Consider the following 16,053-nt stretch of genomic DNA (forward strand, 5'->3'; position numbering starts at 1 on the left):
GAGAGCAGTCGAACTTCCCTTCCTCCTGTTACCAGGGACTTTCTTAGACCCCTGGTCCTTGGGAGTTAGATCTAGTTCCAGGGACTTCTGTCTCTGGAAACAATGCCATGGTGAAGGGTTTGGTTGTTCATCTCCCTCCGCTTTCACCATTCATAATCCCCTTTCCATCAAGGCATCGCCTCCTTCATCCCAACTTTTTAATTAAAACGCCTGCTCTACACCACTTCTTCATTGCCTTGAAAAGTTTCCCAGATCACACTTACCTCTTCAATGAATACCTCCAACTGGCTACTTTTCTCCTAAATCAAAGTTAAAAAAATTATTCCTGAGCATGATTTTAGGTTGAGAATTTTGAATTTATTGCCAGTATTTGCTTAACTTCTAGATGACGAAATGAATCATTAAGAAATCAGCATTTATATTAGACTTAGTGACAATCTTTAACCTCATAGCTCTTTTTAGATTGGAGAAGCCCTAACTTCTATAAATACTAGCAAAATAAAGGCAGAGACTTGTAGAATTGAAGATGGCCGTAGAAGATGGTCATTTAGTATGACCATCTCCCACTCCGTCCACCCCCAACTTCCACTTGAGAGATGAGAAAACAAGGCCCAGAAAGGGTGGGGCTCATCCAGGCTCACCTAGCCAGGGAGGGGCAGAGACAGGAGAGGGACGCACTCCCTGTGCCTTTCGTCCAGGGCTCTCCTAAGACTCAGACTGCTTTTTCAACGAACTTCAATGTTTGGTTTGAAGATTTACTAAGACATTTTTTGAACAGGCGGCAGAACGTTAAATTATGCTAGACAAGGAAGACAGTTTCCTGCCTTTTCTCACCTTTGCACATGACCTCCTAGTCTAACTTCTAGCAGGTACTTTTGGGGCACTGTCTGAGCAGCCCAGGGTGGACGACTTATAGCTACTGACAGGAAACTTGAATCTGGAGGAGGTGCCCTGCTTTCCCCTGTTCTCATGGCTATATGTCACCTCTGTTTCAATCTGAAATGATCTGTAGGAGACAAGTTACTTGGCAGCAGTTTTGATCATATGGTTGTGCTTCTAGTAAGAATAGAAATTTTAAAAGTTTAAAGACTGGTAAAGTAAAATCGTATATATTGGGAATTTTTTAACTTTTTGATCATATATATATATATATATATATATATATATATATATACTTCCTTTAGTGTGTCACTGAGTCTGCCTAGCTAAACCTCTCACCAATAACTTACAGGGGGTTGCAGGCAGTCACTGAACTTATGTTTCCTTTTAGCTTTCCCATTCCAAACTTACTGAATTGTATGATGTTGAAACTTAACCTTTAAAAAATTTTTATTTGGAAGCATCCTAGTTGGCTACTGAGAATATCAGTGTTCTTTCAAGTTCTGAAGCAGGGTTTCAAGCAAATTCTGAAATTTTCTATGTGAAATCCAGTCTATTTAGAGCAATTCAAAGAGGTGCCAAGGTCTGCTGGCATTGATGCCGCTTCCCCAAAGACTTGTTTGATTTCATCATTCACACTTCACCTTTTTTATTCCAAGGTGACTTTTAATTCCACTCTCATTTTATGCACAGTAGTCACAATAGCTCACTTCAGATGTGAGCATCATCTCTAGGGATATCCTGTACATCTGGTTTATAGCAGCTACATTCTCCCCTTTCTTTGAGAAGCAGAGGAAGTTTGTGGAAGTCCAGCCCCTGTTCCCTGCAGTAAACAGAGCTATTTCTGATCTTGGTCAGTCTGCAGACCCTGACTTACATGTGACCCTGAGTTATTAAAAACACCCCCCCTCCCCGGAGGCCTGCCTGGGTTATATAATAGGGCCATGAGGCTGAATCAGGAACTTTGTGCTCAGAGCTGAGAACAGAGATCTAGTTTTCCAAACAATTCACAGTGTGGGAGGGGAGATGAACCCAGCCTCTGAGCTGTGGGGCACCATCTTGACCAGGACTTAGAATTACATTTCCAAGGGAGATGTAGCATGTTTCCAAACTTCCCTCCTTTCTTTTATGCCCAGTCTTTCTTCTCTTTTTCCAAAGATGGAAAGTGCCATCCTTTTCTTGATCCAGCTATAGAGAATCTGGCCTCAAGCCTTGGAGGTCAATTACGGGCAGCCTTGGCAAAGAGTCATGATCAAATCTGAGAAAGCATTGTACCTTCCAAGGCCCTAGGGGCACTAAGGATGGACTAGGCTTTACCCTTCTGAGCCCAAATCATGATATCCATGTGGGGAGTCACCCAGGTCTCATCCACCTTCTCATTTTACAGAAGGGGAAACTGATACTCTAGCAGAGACATGACTGGCTCAGGGTTACCAGCTGAGCAGTGGTAGAGCAAGGGCTGGATCCCAAACCAAAACCTGTGTGAGGGCAGAGGCCATGCTGGCCCATCCCATTCGTTGCTATCTCCCCAGCACCTAGCATAGTACCTGGTACATAGGTGGGCTCAGTAAACATCTGTGGAAGGACAGAGCAAATGTAGTTAATACCTCTTCCCCCACATCAGCCTGGTAGTCTTCCCTTTCTCCTGAGATTTGATTAAGTTTATCCTCAGAAAAGCCCCTCTGTCCCTGCTCCTGGTTAGAAGTTATCACAGTGGTATGGACAAGTCACTGCTCCCCTAAGCCAGAAAGTCACCCACTGTCCACACAGCCAGAGCAGGAGTCAGCCCCCCAGAGAGGCCTCTGCCCATCTGTCACCACCAGCCTGGCCTGGCTAGGGTGTCCCTCTTAAGCCTGAGGCCAGATCTGGAACTACAGTATGACCACTTGGGGGGCCCTAGTTGTTACAAAAATGTTTCCAGTTTATTCCTGTTTCAAGACTGATCTCTAGGCCAATTCATAAAAGCAAAATGACTGCTTGGTTGCAGTCTCAAAAAGTTGTGGTATTGAAGAGGGATCCAGAAAGGTTTGTGAGCTCCAGGCTTGAGGATGGGGACCCTGCTGCAAAAATGTCTGAAGAAAGGACCTTCTGGTCACAGCTTGGCCAACCTAGGCAAATGTCACGTGGGACTGCCTCTGTATGCTCAAGACTTTGTACGATGCTGCAGCTGGGAGAGGGAAGATTCAGAAGACAGCAGGAAATACAAACTTTGTTTTTCTCAGGTTGTTGGCTCCCAGCGAGGGGGAGTGTCACTTGACTCTGCCTCCAGGTACAGCTCTCGGTCCGTGTACGAGCGGCCTGGTCGCTGATTAAGACCAGCTGCGCATCCCCAGCACGGTCCTGGAGAACCCAGACCTGGAAGCAGCGGGGAGGGGAGAGAAGTGAGGAGGGGTGTTTTGGCGGGCGAGAGGGGGTTGCGGTCCGCCAGGCTCCCGCGAGCCGGGCGCGGGTGCAGGGGTCGCCCTGGAGCGCGCCGAGTCCTCGAGGCCCGCGAGCGCGCCCCGCTGCTCCGCGCACCTGCCGCCGACCCGGACCCCGCGTGGCTCCGAGCCGCGGGCGGGTGGGCCGCGCGCACAGGTGGCGGCGATTGGGCGGGCGGGGCCGGGGTGACGTCACGGGCTCCGGTCCCGGCCGCAGAAATAGGGCAGCAGCGGCGGCTGTGGCACAGCAGCGGGCAGCGGCGGCTGAGAGAGCTGGAACCACGACACCCTCCGGGGCGCCCGGGACCCGCCAACAGCCAGAGAGGCCGCCCGAAGGACGCGGAGCCCGGTCGCCGCCGCCGCCACGGGGCGCTCCCGCCCGCGGGAGTCCGGCCACCTGGTCTTTCCTTCGGCCCCAGCCGCTTCAGGTACGCGGGCGCGGGGAGGGTGCCAAGCCGCCGCCACCAGCCGGCCGGGATGCGCCCCGCTGCGGTCCCGGCGCCCGCGGTTGCGCGGCTCCCCGCAGGGCCCGGAGAGGGCGCTTGCTTGTCCTCTCGACCCGCGCCGGGAGAGCCAAGTTTGCCCGCCTGGCGGGCGGCGGGCACAGGACCAGGGAACCCGGGCTCGGCAGGGCTACCCCGGCCCGGGCCAGGACTCCGGGTAAAGGTCGGGGGGCCGAGACTTGGGGCTCGGATCTGCAGTAGGGACCGGAGTGATCTGGATGGCGGAACAGCTGGGGCCGAGCCCGCAGCCCGCGCCGGGCTCCGAGACCCTGCGGGCGCCGCTCTTGGGCTCCGGACCCCTAGCGGCCTCTGCGAGTCAGGCGAGCTGAGACCCGTGCCCTTGGCCCCCGCTGGGGTGCGGGGCGGGCGTGCTCACTGCCCCCGCCCTCCAGCTTTGCTGGGAAACTTGGGTCTCCTCGATGCAGCTCGAAGGGCGCGCTCAGCTCGCCTGGCCCTCGCTTCCTGCGCTCCCCGCGTCTGGGGCTGCGCGTGGGGCTCGGAGCGGGAGGCTGGGGAGAAGGCACCCGGGACAGAAGCCGGCCCGGGCAGCCCGCAGCTCTCGTTCTGCGGGTCTCTCGGTCGCTGTTCCGAGCAAGCAGCCAGTGTTCCCTGCTTGGAAGTCACTAGGGAGCAGTTTTTTGGGGGGTGTCCCGGCAGGCGACTTGGTCCTAAGAGAGCTTGTCCTGTAGGTGACCTCCGCCTCTCTTTGCGCTAGCGAAGGAAACCTGTTCCAAGTTTCGGGGACCTGGGCGGCGCGGGCAGAATGCTCCGCTTTGGGCGCGTGTCGCCTAGAGTTTGGGACGAGAGAGGCGCGAGCCTTCGGGACTCCCTTCGGATGGCACAGGGGCGGCCAGAGGGCATTACCCCGGGGCCTGCCACCTGAGGACTTCTGCACCCTCCACTCTAGCACGGGCAGAAACCCGGTGGAAGCGGTGGGGTTTCTCTCAATACCTGGCACCTGGCGAGCATCCCTACAGCGCGGCTGCGTGCTGGAAGTGCATGGGGACCGGCGGAGTTGAGCCCTGCTAGGTCTGTATCAATACCCAGTAACTTGGTCCCCCGTGAGCTGTCCAGCAGACCTCGCTCCTGACAACTGTCGCCGAGGTTGATGGATAGCGCTTCCACAGCCTCTCCTCCAGTCCCCTCTAGGTGTCGCTTCCACCGAGGTTTCTGGCGAGTGAAAAACAGGGCCAGTAGCTTTGGTCTGAACCCTTCGTAAATTTGTTGCAATGCTGCGTGTGCACCAGGGACTGTACTAGATGGGCCCCCGAGAAACAAACATCCATCCACATTTTCTGGGTCAAAGATAAATAGAATTTCAACAGGAGGTGGCACGGTAACTACTTATTAGTGCTCCAGAAATGGGCCTATATGACAATCTGTGAGGGGAGGAAGGGGAGAGGGAAGACGTTCTGACTTTTCTCAAAAGTCCCAAGTTATTTTTCTACCATCAGGCCTAGGGGGAAGCCAAAAATGACTTTTAACAGTGTCCTCTTAATCCTGGAGTGGCCTGGGACCAGCTCTGGGTCTGGGCAGTGGTCAGGTAGAGGGCTCACCCAGGAAGCAAATGGTCAAGGGAATGAGTGGTGTGGCTTCTATGACACTAGATCCGCAGCAACCATCATGCAGTGGCTCAAATGGAAGACTTGAGCTGATGCCCCACAGGGCCTATGATGTCTGCTTCCCATCTGAGTTTTGTAAGCAGACACTGCAGCATCACTAGACCATTTTTGTATAGACACACTCAGCTGAATGTTCGCTTTCTTCCCATTCCAGGGGAAAAGGCAGCCCCCTTCCGAAAGACAGACAGAGAATAGTCTCTGATGTAATCTATTAAAATTGCTCATTAAAGTTGTTCCAGTGGCTTCTGCTCTCTTAGAATTTTACAATCAACCCCAGTTTGGGTTAATTCCAGGAAGGCTGTTTTTACTCCAGAGAGGGGCCAGCTTGTTCTGGGCATTGGGAGAACTTCTGTCCCTTTGGTTGTACCCTGGAGGAGGGTGAGGGATGGGTAGGTTGGATTTTTCTATCTTGATTAATTGGTCACTCAGGATTCTTCTCCTTTTACTAAAGGCTGCAGGACTTTTTAAAAAAGTGATCTTCATGTTGTGATGTTTTGTTTGACTTAATACTATATTCCAGAAACTGGAATTGAATAGTCAAGATTTCCAAAAATATACCTTAATTCCTACCTTGCTTTTGGCATTTCTCTTCAGACTTAACTTTCTTGTGTTGCTTATGTGTGGTCAATTGTGTGCTTATGAATTTAATGAAATTAGGTAGCTAATACAAGAGCACATCTTTCCTTGCATTTTCTCTCTCAATGCATAACACAAGGCACAGAACTTCAAATAAAGCAGAACTACAGTTGAGAGAAGATGGTACTCGAAGAGGTATAATCTGAATGCTGGAAGGGTGAGGGTTACTGGAAGGTGTGTGTGTGTGTTAAGCTTCACAGTAAATAGGAATGCTATAGATTTATACATTGTGCAGAGACTAATTTAGGCATCTAATTTATCAGCTGTTGGAACAAATCAACCAAAGATGTAGAGTAGGACTTAATAGGAAATGCAATGTAACTTCATTATGGTTTGTTGCATGGTTACCTTGATATATTTCCCTACTTAATTTCCTCGGTTGGTATTTTAGGGGCTATCTTAGGAAGTCTGAATCCCTTTCTTTTTTCCTAAAACAATCAGAAATAAAAACTAGGGTCCTAAACCTTCCAGAAGAAATTAAAATATAGCCTCCTGGCTTTAGGTTGGTGTTTATATGGCTTTTATTTGCTCTTTAGATTGGGTAGACATACAGAAGAGGATTTTGGTGGTCCCCAGTTGGTTTCTATTTGTTGATTGCCAACATCCCATGTGTAAAATGCAATGCACCTCAAGTAATTGGCTAGAACATACACCTTTTCAGTTAGAAAGGCTGGAAACACAGTTGCCTCGGGTTCACAGATCTTACCTGCGCCTTCGAGGTTGGGTGGTGCGTGGTTCTGCCAAATCATCTTCACAATTTCTGGTCCCGTCTGTTACAAAGGGGAGCCATTTCCATGTGGCCAATCCGTAGTGTCTGCTTTGGTAATGTTGCCATATTCTGGGAGAGAGCCCCAGAGAGGGAACTCGTAAACAGTTTCCCCAAAAGCTCTGATGGTCAGAATTCCCACTTTTCTCAAGCAGGGCTGGTTCCCGCAGGAGAAAAGAGAAGTTTGTATTAAATCCACGTCCAGTTTAATGCCGGTGCTTCTCTCTGGCCTCTGACCCTGTTCAATAAAGACAGCTTACATGCTGGCCTGTGTTCTCTGGTGGGGCAGGTTTGGAATTTACATACTTATACCTATTTCTCCCTCATACGTCATGGTTTTTTTGCTTTTTTCAAAAAGCAAGTCAAAATTTAGAATGTTACATTATAAGAATTTGTAGTACCCTGTAATTTTAAATACATATAAATAAGAGAACCAGTATAAGGTTATATTATGAAGTCAGGAAATCCTGGGGTTTTTACAAGGACCAGGTAGATGCCCTAGTGGGGCCCATTCAATGCTAAAAAAGCAAAACCAGTCTATCTGAACAGAGAATGCAAAGAATCTCCATACATGAGTGAGTTTATGACAAGGTAAGAAACAAAACACTTGCCTAGAGGTCAGGGTGCCTGGGTTTTTAGTCCAGGTCTGGCCTCTGACTTGGCATCACACAGGTGAATTCCTTACCCTCCAGGGCCCTGGTGTTCTGTCTCTGCAGCAGACAGGCTGGCACCTGGTTCCCCTGAGCATGGGGAAAGGGAGGCACCAGTGGAAAACCTCAGAGGATGCAATGAACTACTTCTTTTGGAAATTAGATGTCTGAAATATCAAGGGATTGTGTGTTATGAGTTGTTTGGGGCGGGGGCGGGGAAGGTAGTCCCAGCTCATTCATGAAGACAATCTCAGGTAGATTTATAACCAATCTTAGGACTCTAGCATGGACTGAATGAGGTTTATAAATCTAAATTGATCTCAGAAGGAACTCTAGGCTGCACAAAGAGGGTTTACGACCTTATTGATGGTACCTGCCCATGTCTATAACTGGGAGATTCTTGTACTTCCTTCTGTCTGAAGGCCAGTAGGGGGCTGTTTGCATTTGAGGAGTAATTAATGTGTCAAAAGAGCCACCTCCCCCAGAGTGACTGTCTTCGCTGTGCTGGTGTACCCATGAGCTGACAGGCATCCTTGCTGCCTGGCATTCTGTGCATCTCCTTGTGGTTTCTTCTTTCAACCACATTTCTCCTTTCCCAATAAAGACAGCAGCAGTGAGGACTGGGGAGAGCCTGCTGAGTGGTCCCCTCCAGGGGGGGAGCAGCTTGACTTTCCCTTGCTCTGCTCCTTTGGTCTTGTTCAGACCCATGAAAGCTAGAGGAGTGCAGCTCTTGGTAGCTTTCAGAGGAAAGGGAGACTTGGGACTCAGGGGCTCCTTTCTTGATGTCCGTGGATTTTCCCCATCATGCTAAAAACAGCTGCTCATCGAAAGAAAATATTGCTAAGTATTGAGTGGCAGCAGAGGGGGACAGGGGCTAAGAGCATAGACATTGAGTCCACCTGCCTGGCTTGAAGTCCCACCTCTGCCACTTATTTGCCACATGGCCATGACAGGACACTTACCTTTCTGTGACCTGTCTCCTCTGGCATCTGACTAGGTGATACTCATTGCCCTCCTCACAGGTAGAAGTGAGGGTTATGCATGTAAAGCATTTAGGACAGTGCCTGACATATAGTAATTGCTATATAAGTGTTAACCAAATATTCTCTATTTGGTTATTAGACAGATCATCAAAACTGATTTAGAGCCAATATTAATTCTTTTTTTATCAACTTAACTTTCATAAAAGTTGAGTTATAAATTTTCAGGCTGTTGCTGCTATAGATGTAATGACTTGTCACTCACCGAGAATATAAAATGACACATCTACTGCGTAAATGAAGTTTGATCTAGTGGTGGCTGAGCTGAGCTCAACTTTACAAAGAAGCTGCCTGGAAATATTTCAGTAGTTGGCCTGGCTCCTGTGTTCTCCTGTATTCAACTAAAATCTTCCAGGAACTCAACACAAACCAGGTGAATCCAGAGACAATTCCAGGTGCAACAGGGCTGAGCTCCAGCTCCCTGAAACACAAAGCAGCTGGTTTAAAGCCAGAGGTTGAGCTGCACTTTCCTAAATGAAGTGGTTTGCAGCTTGCCAAAATAACAATTGAAATGAAGGGATTTTATTTTGATGCCATCCATTAATAATAAAACATCAAGCATAATTAGTCTTGGATTACTGGGCAAATTGAAAACTAGATTTTGTGGCTTGAATATTTCATAACTCCAGGAATTGACATCTGGACACTAACTAGCATACATTTTGGTTATCTTGCTGTTTTTAGTTTCTCTGGGCTGGAAAGCATGAGCAGGGAGAAGACCTTCTCTATGTGTGCTCAGCCCAGCAGCACTGTTTGAGAGTGGGTAAGCAGGGAAGAATTAATAAAGGAGAGTGGGAAGCAGTGTCTTTCTAGTTCTAGCTTGAGTTACTGTTGCTGGTTTTAACAAAATTTCCCCAAATCCAGCAACTGCTTTTGGCAGTCTCTGGAAGGTGGCTCTGCCTTCAGAAGAGAATAATTTATGGAGAGTAGGAAGTTGCCCTATTTATTTTTAGAAAAACTGGTTGCAGTTAGGGAGAGACATTTTTATTCCCTTTCCCCCCTGACTGTGATGTTTCACTACTCCCCGGTGATGGAGGCACCCACACCCCAGCTAGAGTATCTATGGGAGTGCTGAGTTGGGTGGCTGCTGCGAACGCTCCAGTCCTCTCCCAGGTAGCAGCCCGAGTTACACCTTCCCACTCAACACTGCCTTCTTCAGAGTACAGAGCAGGTGCTGATGGGGGCATGACTGTGACCTTCACATTTTATTTACTAGCCACCTGGACTTTTGCCCCAGTAGCTCCAGCTTTGCCAACAGATGTTGAAGATGAGCAGCTGAAGAAACAGATGTAGAGGTGGGAGCCTACAGACTCATTTTAATACAAGAAGACACCTTCTCTTGCAAGATAGCCATAACTTATAACCTTGCCTTTTCATAGAGCAGTGTTACATGCCTGCAATTTTTAGTCTGACTTCTCCATCCTGGGGGCATTTCTGTCTTAAGCTGGGAACATAAAGCAAATCTGGAGAGGCAGCTCTATTTGGGTGTGGAAAGCAGCCAGAGGAAACCTGGAACATGGCAGGAGGGTATTTGTTTGGTGGCAATGGCATGAGCACTAGCGATCATGTGGCACCTCTAACCCCCCTTATTTAGGGTTGAAATCCTCCAAAGCTATTGGCTTTGGGGGTGAGCAGGGGTGGACTCCTCAAACAGGCTATCATGTCCCTCAAGCAGATGATCCTTTTTGACTGGGATGCCTTCTTTAGACCAGCCCTCAGCCAGGTCACATGGGCTGCTGGTTTCCAAGGAGCTCTGTGTCTTTTCATCTCCTAGCCATGATCAGGGTGCAGTGTGGACCACATGCAATTAAGCACTAAATTGTGTGGTGCTCACAGAAATCAATAACCCCTAAAGCTTCCTCGAGTAAGAGTTGTAAATACTACACCATGAGTTCTGTCTTGCTCTGTGCCTTAGAAATACTGAAATTAAGGTGGGAATATGTTCATAGTAGAAACCCTTAAAAAAAAAAAAAGTACAGCTACTTGCCGCGTGGACTAGTCTGTGTCTTTGTCTCCTTTAGCACAATTCCCAGCACATGACAGGGAGTGGAATATTTATCGTAGCTGATCCTTAGTATTTTTTCATCCAGGTAATTCTATGATTACTTTGAATTGCCCATTTCTTGTCTTCTGGGACTTTAGACAATTTATCATGTGAGCCTCAGGAAACACTTTAAAAGTTATTGAAACCCCATTACCCATGCGATACTTGGATTTTGCTGCAAAATCATTGGTCTTGAAGTGAAAATATTAGACCTTATAATGCCATTTTGAAACTCACTATCTTGTAAACTGAGATAACAGCTGCAAATGGGCTGCTACAGGCTTACCACGATTCCTCAGCATTTACTGAGCACTAATTGCTTTCTGAGCACACTGAGGCATGGATACATCATTACCTAACAGGGGGATCCAGCTTTGACACCCTAGCTTGTTCTTTAGATGTAGTGATAGGCTGCATTTCAAGTGGCCCTCTACAGAGCAGCTAGCATTTATAGAGCTCTTACTATGTGCCCGTCACTGGCTCCCAGTCCTCACAGCAACCCTATGAGGTACATATTGTTGACTCCATTTTAGAGATGAGTAAACTAAGGCTCAGAAATAATGTAACTTCTCCATAGTAGAATGGAAAAGTCATTGCCTGGGCTTATCTCAGGTTTATCTGATTCTGGAGTACAAATACTACCTACCTCTGGTGTGCTTGCATTTTGTAATGCTTAATTCTAAGCCTTTGTCGTTTTTCTCAACAGACTCAACAAAATGAGACCAGGACACATTTGGCTGCATCTTGCACTGCTTGGGGCCTCCCTGCCTGCTGCGCTGGGATGGACAGACCCAGGAACCAGAAGAGGCCCGAGCGTGGGTGTGGAGGAGTCGCAGGCAGAGGTATATAGTCACTTAGCAGCTGACCTAACATTTCAAACTGATTGCTTTTCCGTGTTACAGTATCTGATTTACCCCTTTACTTTTAGTTTATATCAATTAGATTACAGTATGAATTTAAATTGGTCCCCCTTCTGGGTAGGGGACAGAAGAAGCAACATGTGTTGATCTGGACAGATTTACATCATGCTGTAGGTAATGGTCTAAATCTCTCCAACGCTGAAAATGCATTCCAAAACCCAGCTGGAGTTGCATGGTTTGTCTTCCACAAAGACCCTCAAGAGAACGGCCTTTCAGTATATTTAATAAAACCCAGAAAATGCAGACTCATTGGTGGAGCACACCCCTGTGAATTAATGAAGTCTTTTAATTATAAAATATATTTTAAAAGAAATGAACTCCTTTGCGGGTCTATAGATAAAAAGAAGCAGGCTGGGAAAGAACTGGCAAGTAGCCGTCCTGAGGGAGGCCGCCTTAATGAACAGATGAGAGTGATTAATGGCATGTTAGGTGTATATAAATGCTTCTAAAGTGCTTGGAAAACTTGTTCTCAAATACCTCCCCGGAGAGTCTCCATATACTGCTAATTGCTTAGTGAGCTTGGTCTTAAGTAATGAAGGGGATTCATAAGCTATACCTCACCCTGCTCAGGTAGCAGGTCTCATGAATTCGGGGCTCACGGGGGACACGGTTTTTCTGCAGAAAAGGTTTTGTATGTGCTGAGCTTTAAGAAGTGACTATTTAAGACCACCCGGGGTTTTCTTTATGATGGAGTGAATGCTGTGTCTTCTCTAAGAGGTTTTCAGGGCATCTGAACTTCCATTGTTGCCTCGATGCACACCCTGCCCCCCCCGCCCCCCCCCCCCGTTTGTATTTCCCGTCCTGTGGAATGAGAGAGAAATTACCTCAAAAAGTCAACACTACCAGAGAATGAATAACAGTACACAGTGTATGGTTGGATTAATGCATTATTTGATCAAAAGATACGATTTCTCTTTCATTATTACTTAATTGTAATGCAGCCCCAAACCTACGGGCCTTAATCTTCAGGGAGCTTCAGAAGTAATTTACCGAGCACTTTTCCTGCTGAAGTTACTGTGGCCTCCTTTTGTGGTGAGCAGATGATTAAATAGAAACACTATCTCTCCCATCTAAATCCATGAAGGACGCACCTTAATGCTCTTTTGAGAGAGTCTGGAGGCTGACTTGCTGGCGAGCACAGCATTTCCCATATGGGACCGGCTTAATCGTTACTCTCGCATCCACACAGAGAGAAATGATCACCTAAATCCTACAAATATACTGCGGCATATTTAATAGCAAAGCCAATGGGCAAACACACAGGTATGCTTACCTAGACTTCTTACTGTTTCAAATCACTTCTCTCAATTGAAATAGTCCAGCCGATTTAGGTGGGGTTTAAGTTGGAGGTAAATTGAAGGTAAGTTAATATCAACCTAGGGTCTCCCTAGTACTTTGCATACCAACAAGAAAGAGCAGCTGCTGCTCATTCTGAGGAAGTGAGGCTTTTTTTTGGGGGGGGGGCTGTGGTTTTGTTCCCCTTCTCCCCCCATTAGGATAAAGCCCAGGAGATGCTATTGTCTCCTAGTTCCAGGAATTTCTTTTTTTAATCCTCATGTAAGAATATACTTTTATTGATTTGAGAGAGAGAGAGACATTGATCGATTGCCTCCTGTACTCTCCCTGACCCGGGATCAAAGACGAAACCTAGGTATGTGCCCTGACCAGGAACTGAACACCCCCCACTTTTGGTGCATGGGACGGTGCTCCAACTACCTGGCCAGGGCTCCAGATTCAGGAATTCTGTTGCTTTCAGAAAAGGAAGTGACACCTCTGCAGACTCTCCCTGCAGGTGCAACTGTGTTGATCCAATTCTCTTTGCTGGGGATTGCGTTTTTACAAAGGGTGTCACTTCTACCCACGGAGGCTGCATATAGCAATGGTTAGATGAGATAATGATAATGCGAAGGGCCCAGGACACTGGGTGGCCTCAGTAAATGACTAGACAGAGACAGAACGTTTGTAACTGGTCAGTGTGCTGACCTCGATCGCACTTTATGCACAGCCCCTCCATGCCCTTACTCGCCAGGGTCATCTTGCCCGCCAGGCTGTCTCTTCTCTCTACATGCCTGAATCATCCCCTCTTCCCATGCTCAGCTCTGGTGCTAACCTTTTATCCAGAACCTTCTTTGACTACTCTTGGTTACATTTGATCTCTTTCTCTGAACCCCTAGTCTTTGCTACCTTTTTTTCCTTATTGAGATTTTATTTTCCATATAGATGAAGACTATCTTATTTATCTTCCCCTTCCTCACAGTGTCTAATAATTTTAAGGGCAAAATAGAAGCTCTGTGTGTTTCTGAGATAATAGATTATTTTATTTTATTTTAACATTTTGGTAGTGGTCCTGAAGTCACGGGTGCTTTCCAGATTCCGACCAGGCGCCCTGGTATTTCAGTGTGTGACATAGCTCTCTGCACAGCAGCTTCCTTTCCAGTGGAGACACGAATGGTCTCCCCAGCAAACCTGTAAGCAGCCTGCTGGCCAAGCCAGACTTATATCTTATCCACATCCAAGATAGTCCTTGTGTGTTATAGGTTCTGGGTGGTTCTTTCTTTGAGTTGTAGCTATTAATATAGCCATAACTCACTGCCCAAACCATATGAAACTTCTCTAGCAGTTTCCTCAGACAGTCTTATTTTCTGGAAGAATCAAAATCAACAGTTTCTTGAGACTCACTAAATAAATCTAAAAACCGTTTCAGGAACTAAGTGGCAAAATGTTTCTGGGTGTGTTCTCTTCCTGTGTAGTACTTTACAAAACATTCATTCACTTAAGATTTGTAAAGTACTTGGAAAGCATTACTAGGATTTGATTTGCCTTTCAGGTTATTACACCAATTACTTGAGTGACCTAAGGGCAAATAAGAATTAAATGACCAATGCATGTGTGTTCGTGCATTTTTTAAAGCAATTACAGCAAATGTGAATTTTGTTAAATTACTGTTTTATGAACAAAGACTGCAGTTGAAATAGCTTCAAGGAGTTTGCCATTTTACAAACATAGATAAAAATAAATGCAACTGGGTAGGGTTGCTCTTTGATAGGGTTGCATGGCAGAAAGGCCTAGAATACTAATACAATTCTGAATTCAGAAGAAACAATTCTGAAGTTACAACGTACTGAAATTCTGAAATAGTTGTATTTTTTCCCTTCCCCCTATGCTCTGGCTAATATACATACAGTAGTAAAATCAATATTGGTAGAATTTTATATGGGGCGGGGGGACCAGGAAAGTGACAAGTGATGTGCTGCTGGCAGCTCCAGGGACCCACACCCTCTTGAGGGGCAGGCATTTATTGGATGCTGTGTCCAAGCCAATCCCTGGGCTCTGGGACTGGATGGCGGCCCTTACACAGCGTAGGCATCCTTCGCGAGTCTTACTAACATTTTCGGATTTGCTCCTCCTCATAGTTTCTAGTCATGCACTAGGTAACTGTCAGCACTAACACTGGGTCCTGTAAAAATGTTGGCTTTGTATGCCTCAGTGCTTACAGACCAGGGATGTGCAAATTCTCATAGGAAAGTCTTGGAGGGAAAAATATGCCGGGTGGTATCAGTAATAAGGATGGCTCTCCTGCTTCCTAACCCCAAGGGTCAGCCTAAGGAAGCCTGACCCCCCCCCTCCCCCCGCTGACTGGCCCTATCTCCTCCACTCACGGGCACTCCTGACCTGGTGAGGGCGGCTTCTAATTGCAGGGACCTTAAATGCTCTGGCTTCTTTCTGTATTGGTTGGGCTTTCAGGAGGACTCAGGCTGCTAAGACTAGGTATTAATTTAAAAAAAATTATCCTTAGTAAGTATCATTGTTCTTCCCTATGTGACTGAATGTAAGGCAGTGGTCCCCTGCCCTTTCTGGGAATATGCTCCTTCCTCCCCACCCCTGACCCTTCTTTTTATTGGCTGCTGGGGAAGGATAGCTCATCTTCTGTGGGCTCGAAAGTCTTCCCATTGGCACCTCTGCTCACTCTCACACCTCACTTTGTGGGCTTGGAGAAAACAAATTCCCTCCTCCCTGTGGACAGACGGGTCCAGGCTGGATGCTGGGCATTCTCTAAGCCTCGCCTGCAGCAGAAGCCTGCATGTATCTCCCCTGTGTGTCCTCGGTATCACCTTCCTAAACACCCACTATTGCCAACTCCAGCATTTGACTGGCTTTCAAAGAAAATGAGACTCTGGGTAAAGTGTCTCAGCAAGAGGCACCAGTGGTCCTTTCATGGGAGCGGAGCTCTGGGACTGCTGCCGGTGCCCCTTTATGAGGACCCAGGACTTCTACTGCAAGTGGGGGGTGAGGCAGCCTCTTCTCTGGGCCTTGAACACTTAGTATGGTTCCCTGCTGTGTCAGAGGGTGTGGCTTTTAGTTTTTCAGGTGACACTGGGAGAGCATGACCTCGCATCTGCAGATGTGTGAGTAAATCCATAATTTTCAAGGCAAAAGAAGGTGGCAAATGCTCCAAGTTCATGGGGGTGTTGGATGAGCTGGTTTCTACCTCGAGCTGGCATGGGCAGTGCCCTACGCCAGTGCCTCTGGAGCTTCAGTGAGCTTTGCGAACAGGCAGGGGGGCCTATAAATG

At 47.4% G+C, this 16,053-nt stretch overlaps 1 protein-coding gene across 1 annotated transcript in view; it reads left to right on the forward strand.

The window, feature by feature from the left end:
• Positions 1–3,518: 3,518 nt before the first annotated feature.
• Positions 3,519–16,053, forward strand: part of FSTL4 (follistatin like 4) — a 358,676-nt gene continuing 346,141 nt past the window's right edge. Inside the window, exons 1-2 of the mRNA XM_081136080.1 lie at positions 3,519–3,727; positions 11,267–11,402. Coding sequence (XP_080992206.1) covers positions 11,277–11,402 — 126 coding nt within the window. The 5' untranslated portion in view covers positions 3,519–3,727; positions 11,267–11,276. The remainder of the gene's footprint in view (positions 3,728–11,266; positions 11,403–16,053) is intronic.

Source organism: Miniopterus schreibersii (genome assembly GCF_964146895.1).
Source record: "Miniopterus schreibersii genome assembly, chromosome: 4".
Classification (NCBI taxonomy): Eukaryota; Metazoa; Chordata; class Mammalia; order Chiroptera; family Miniopteridae; genus Miniopterus; species Miniopterus schreibersii.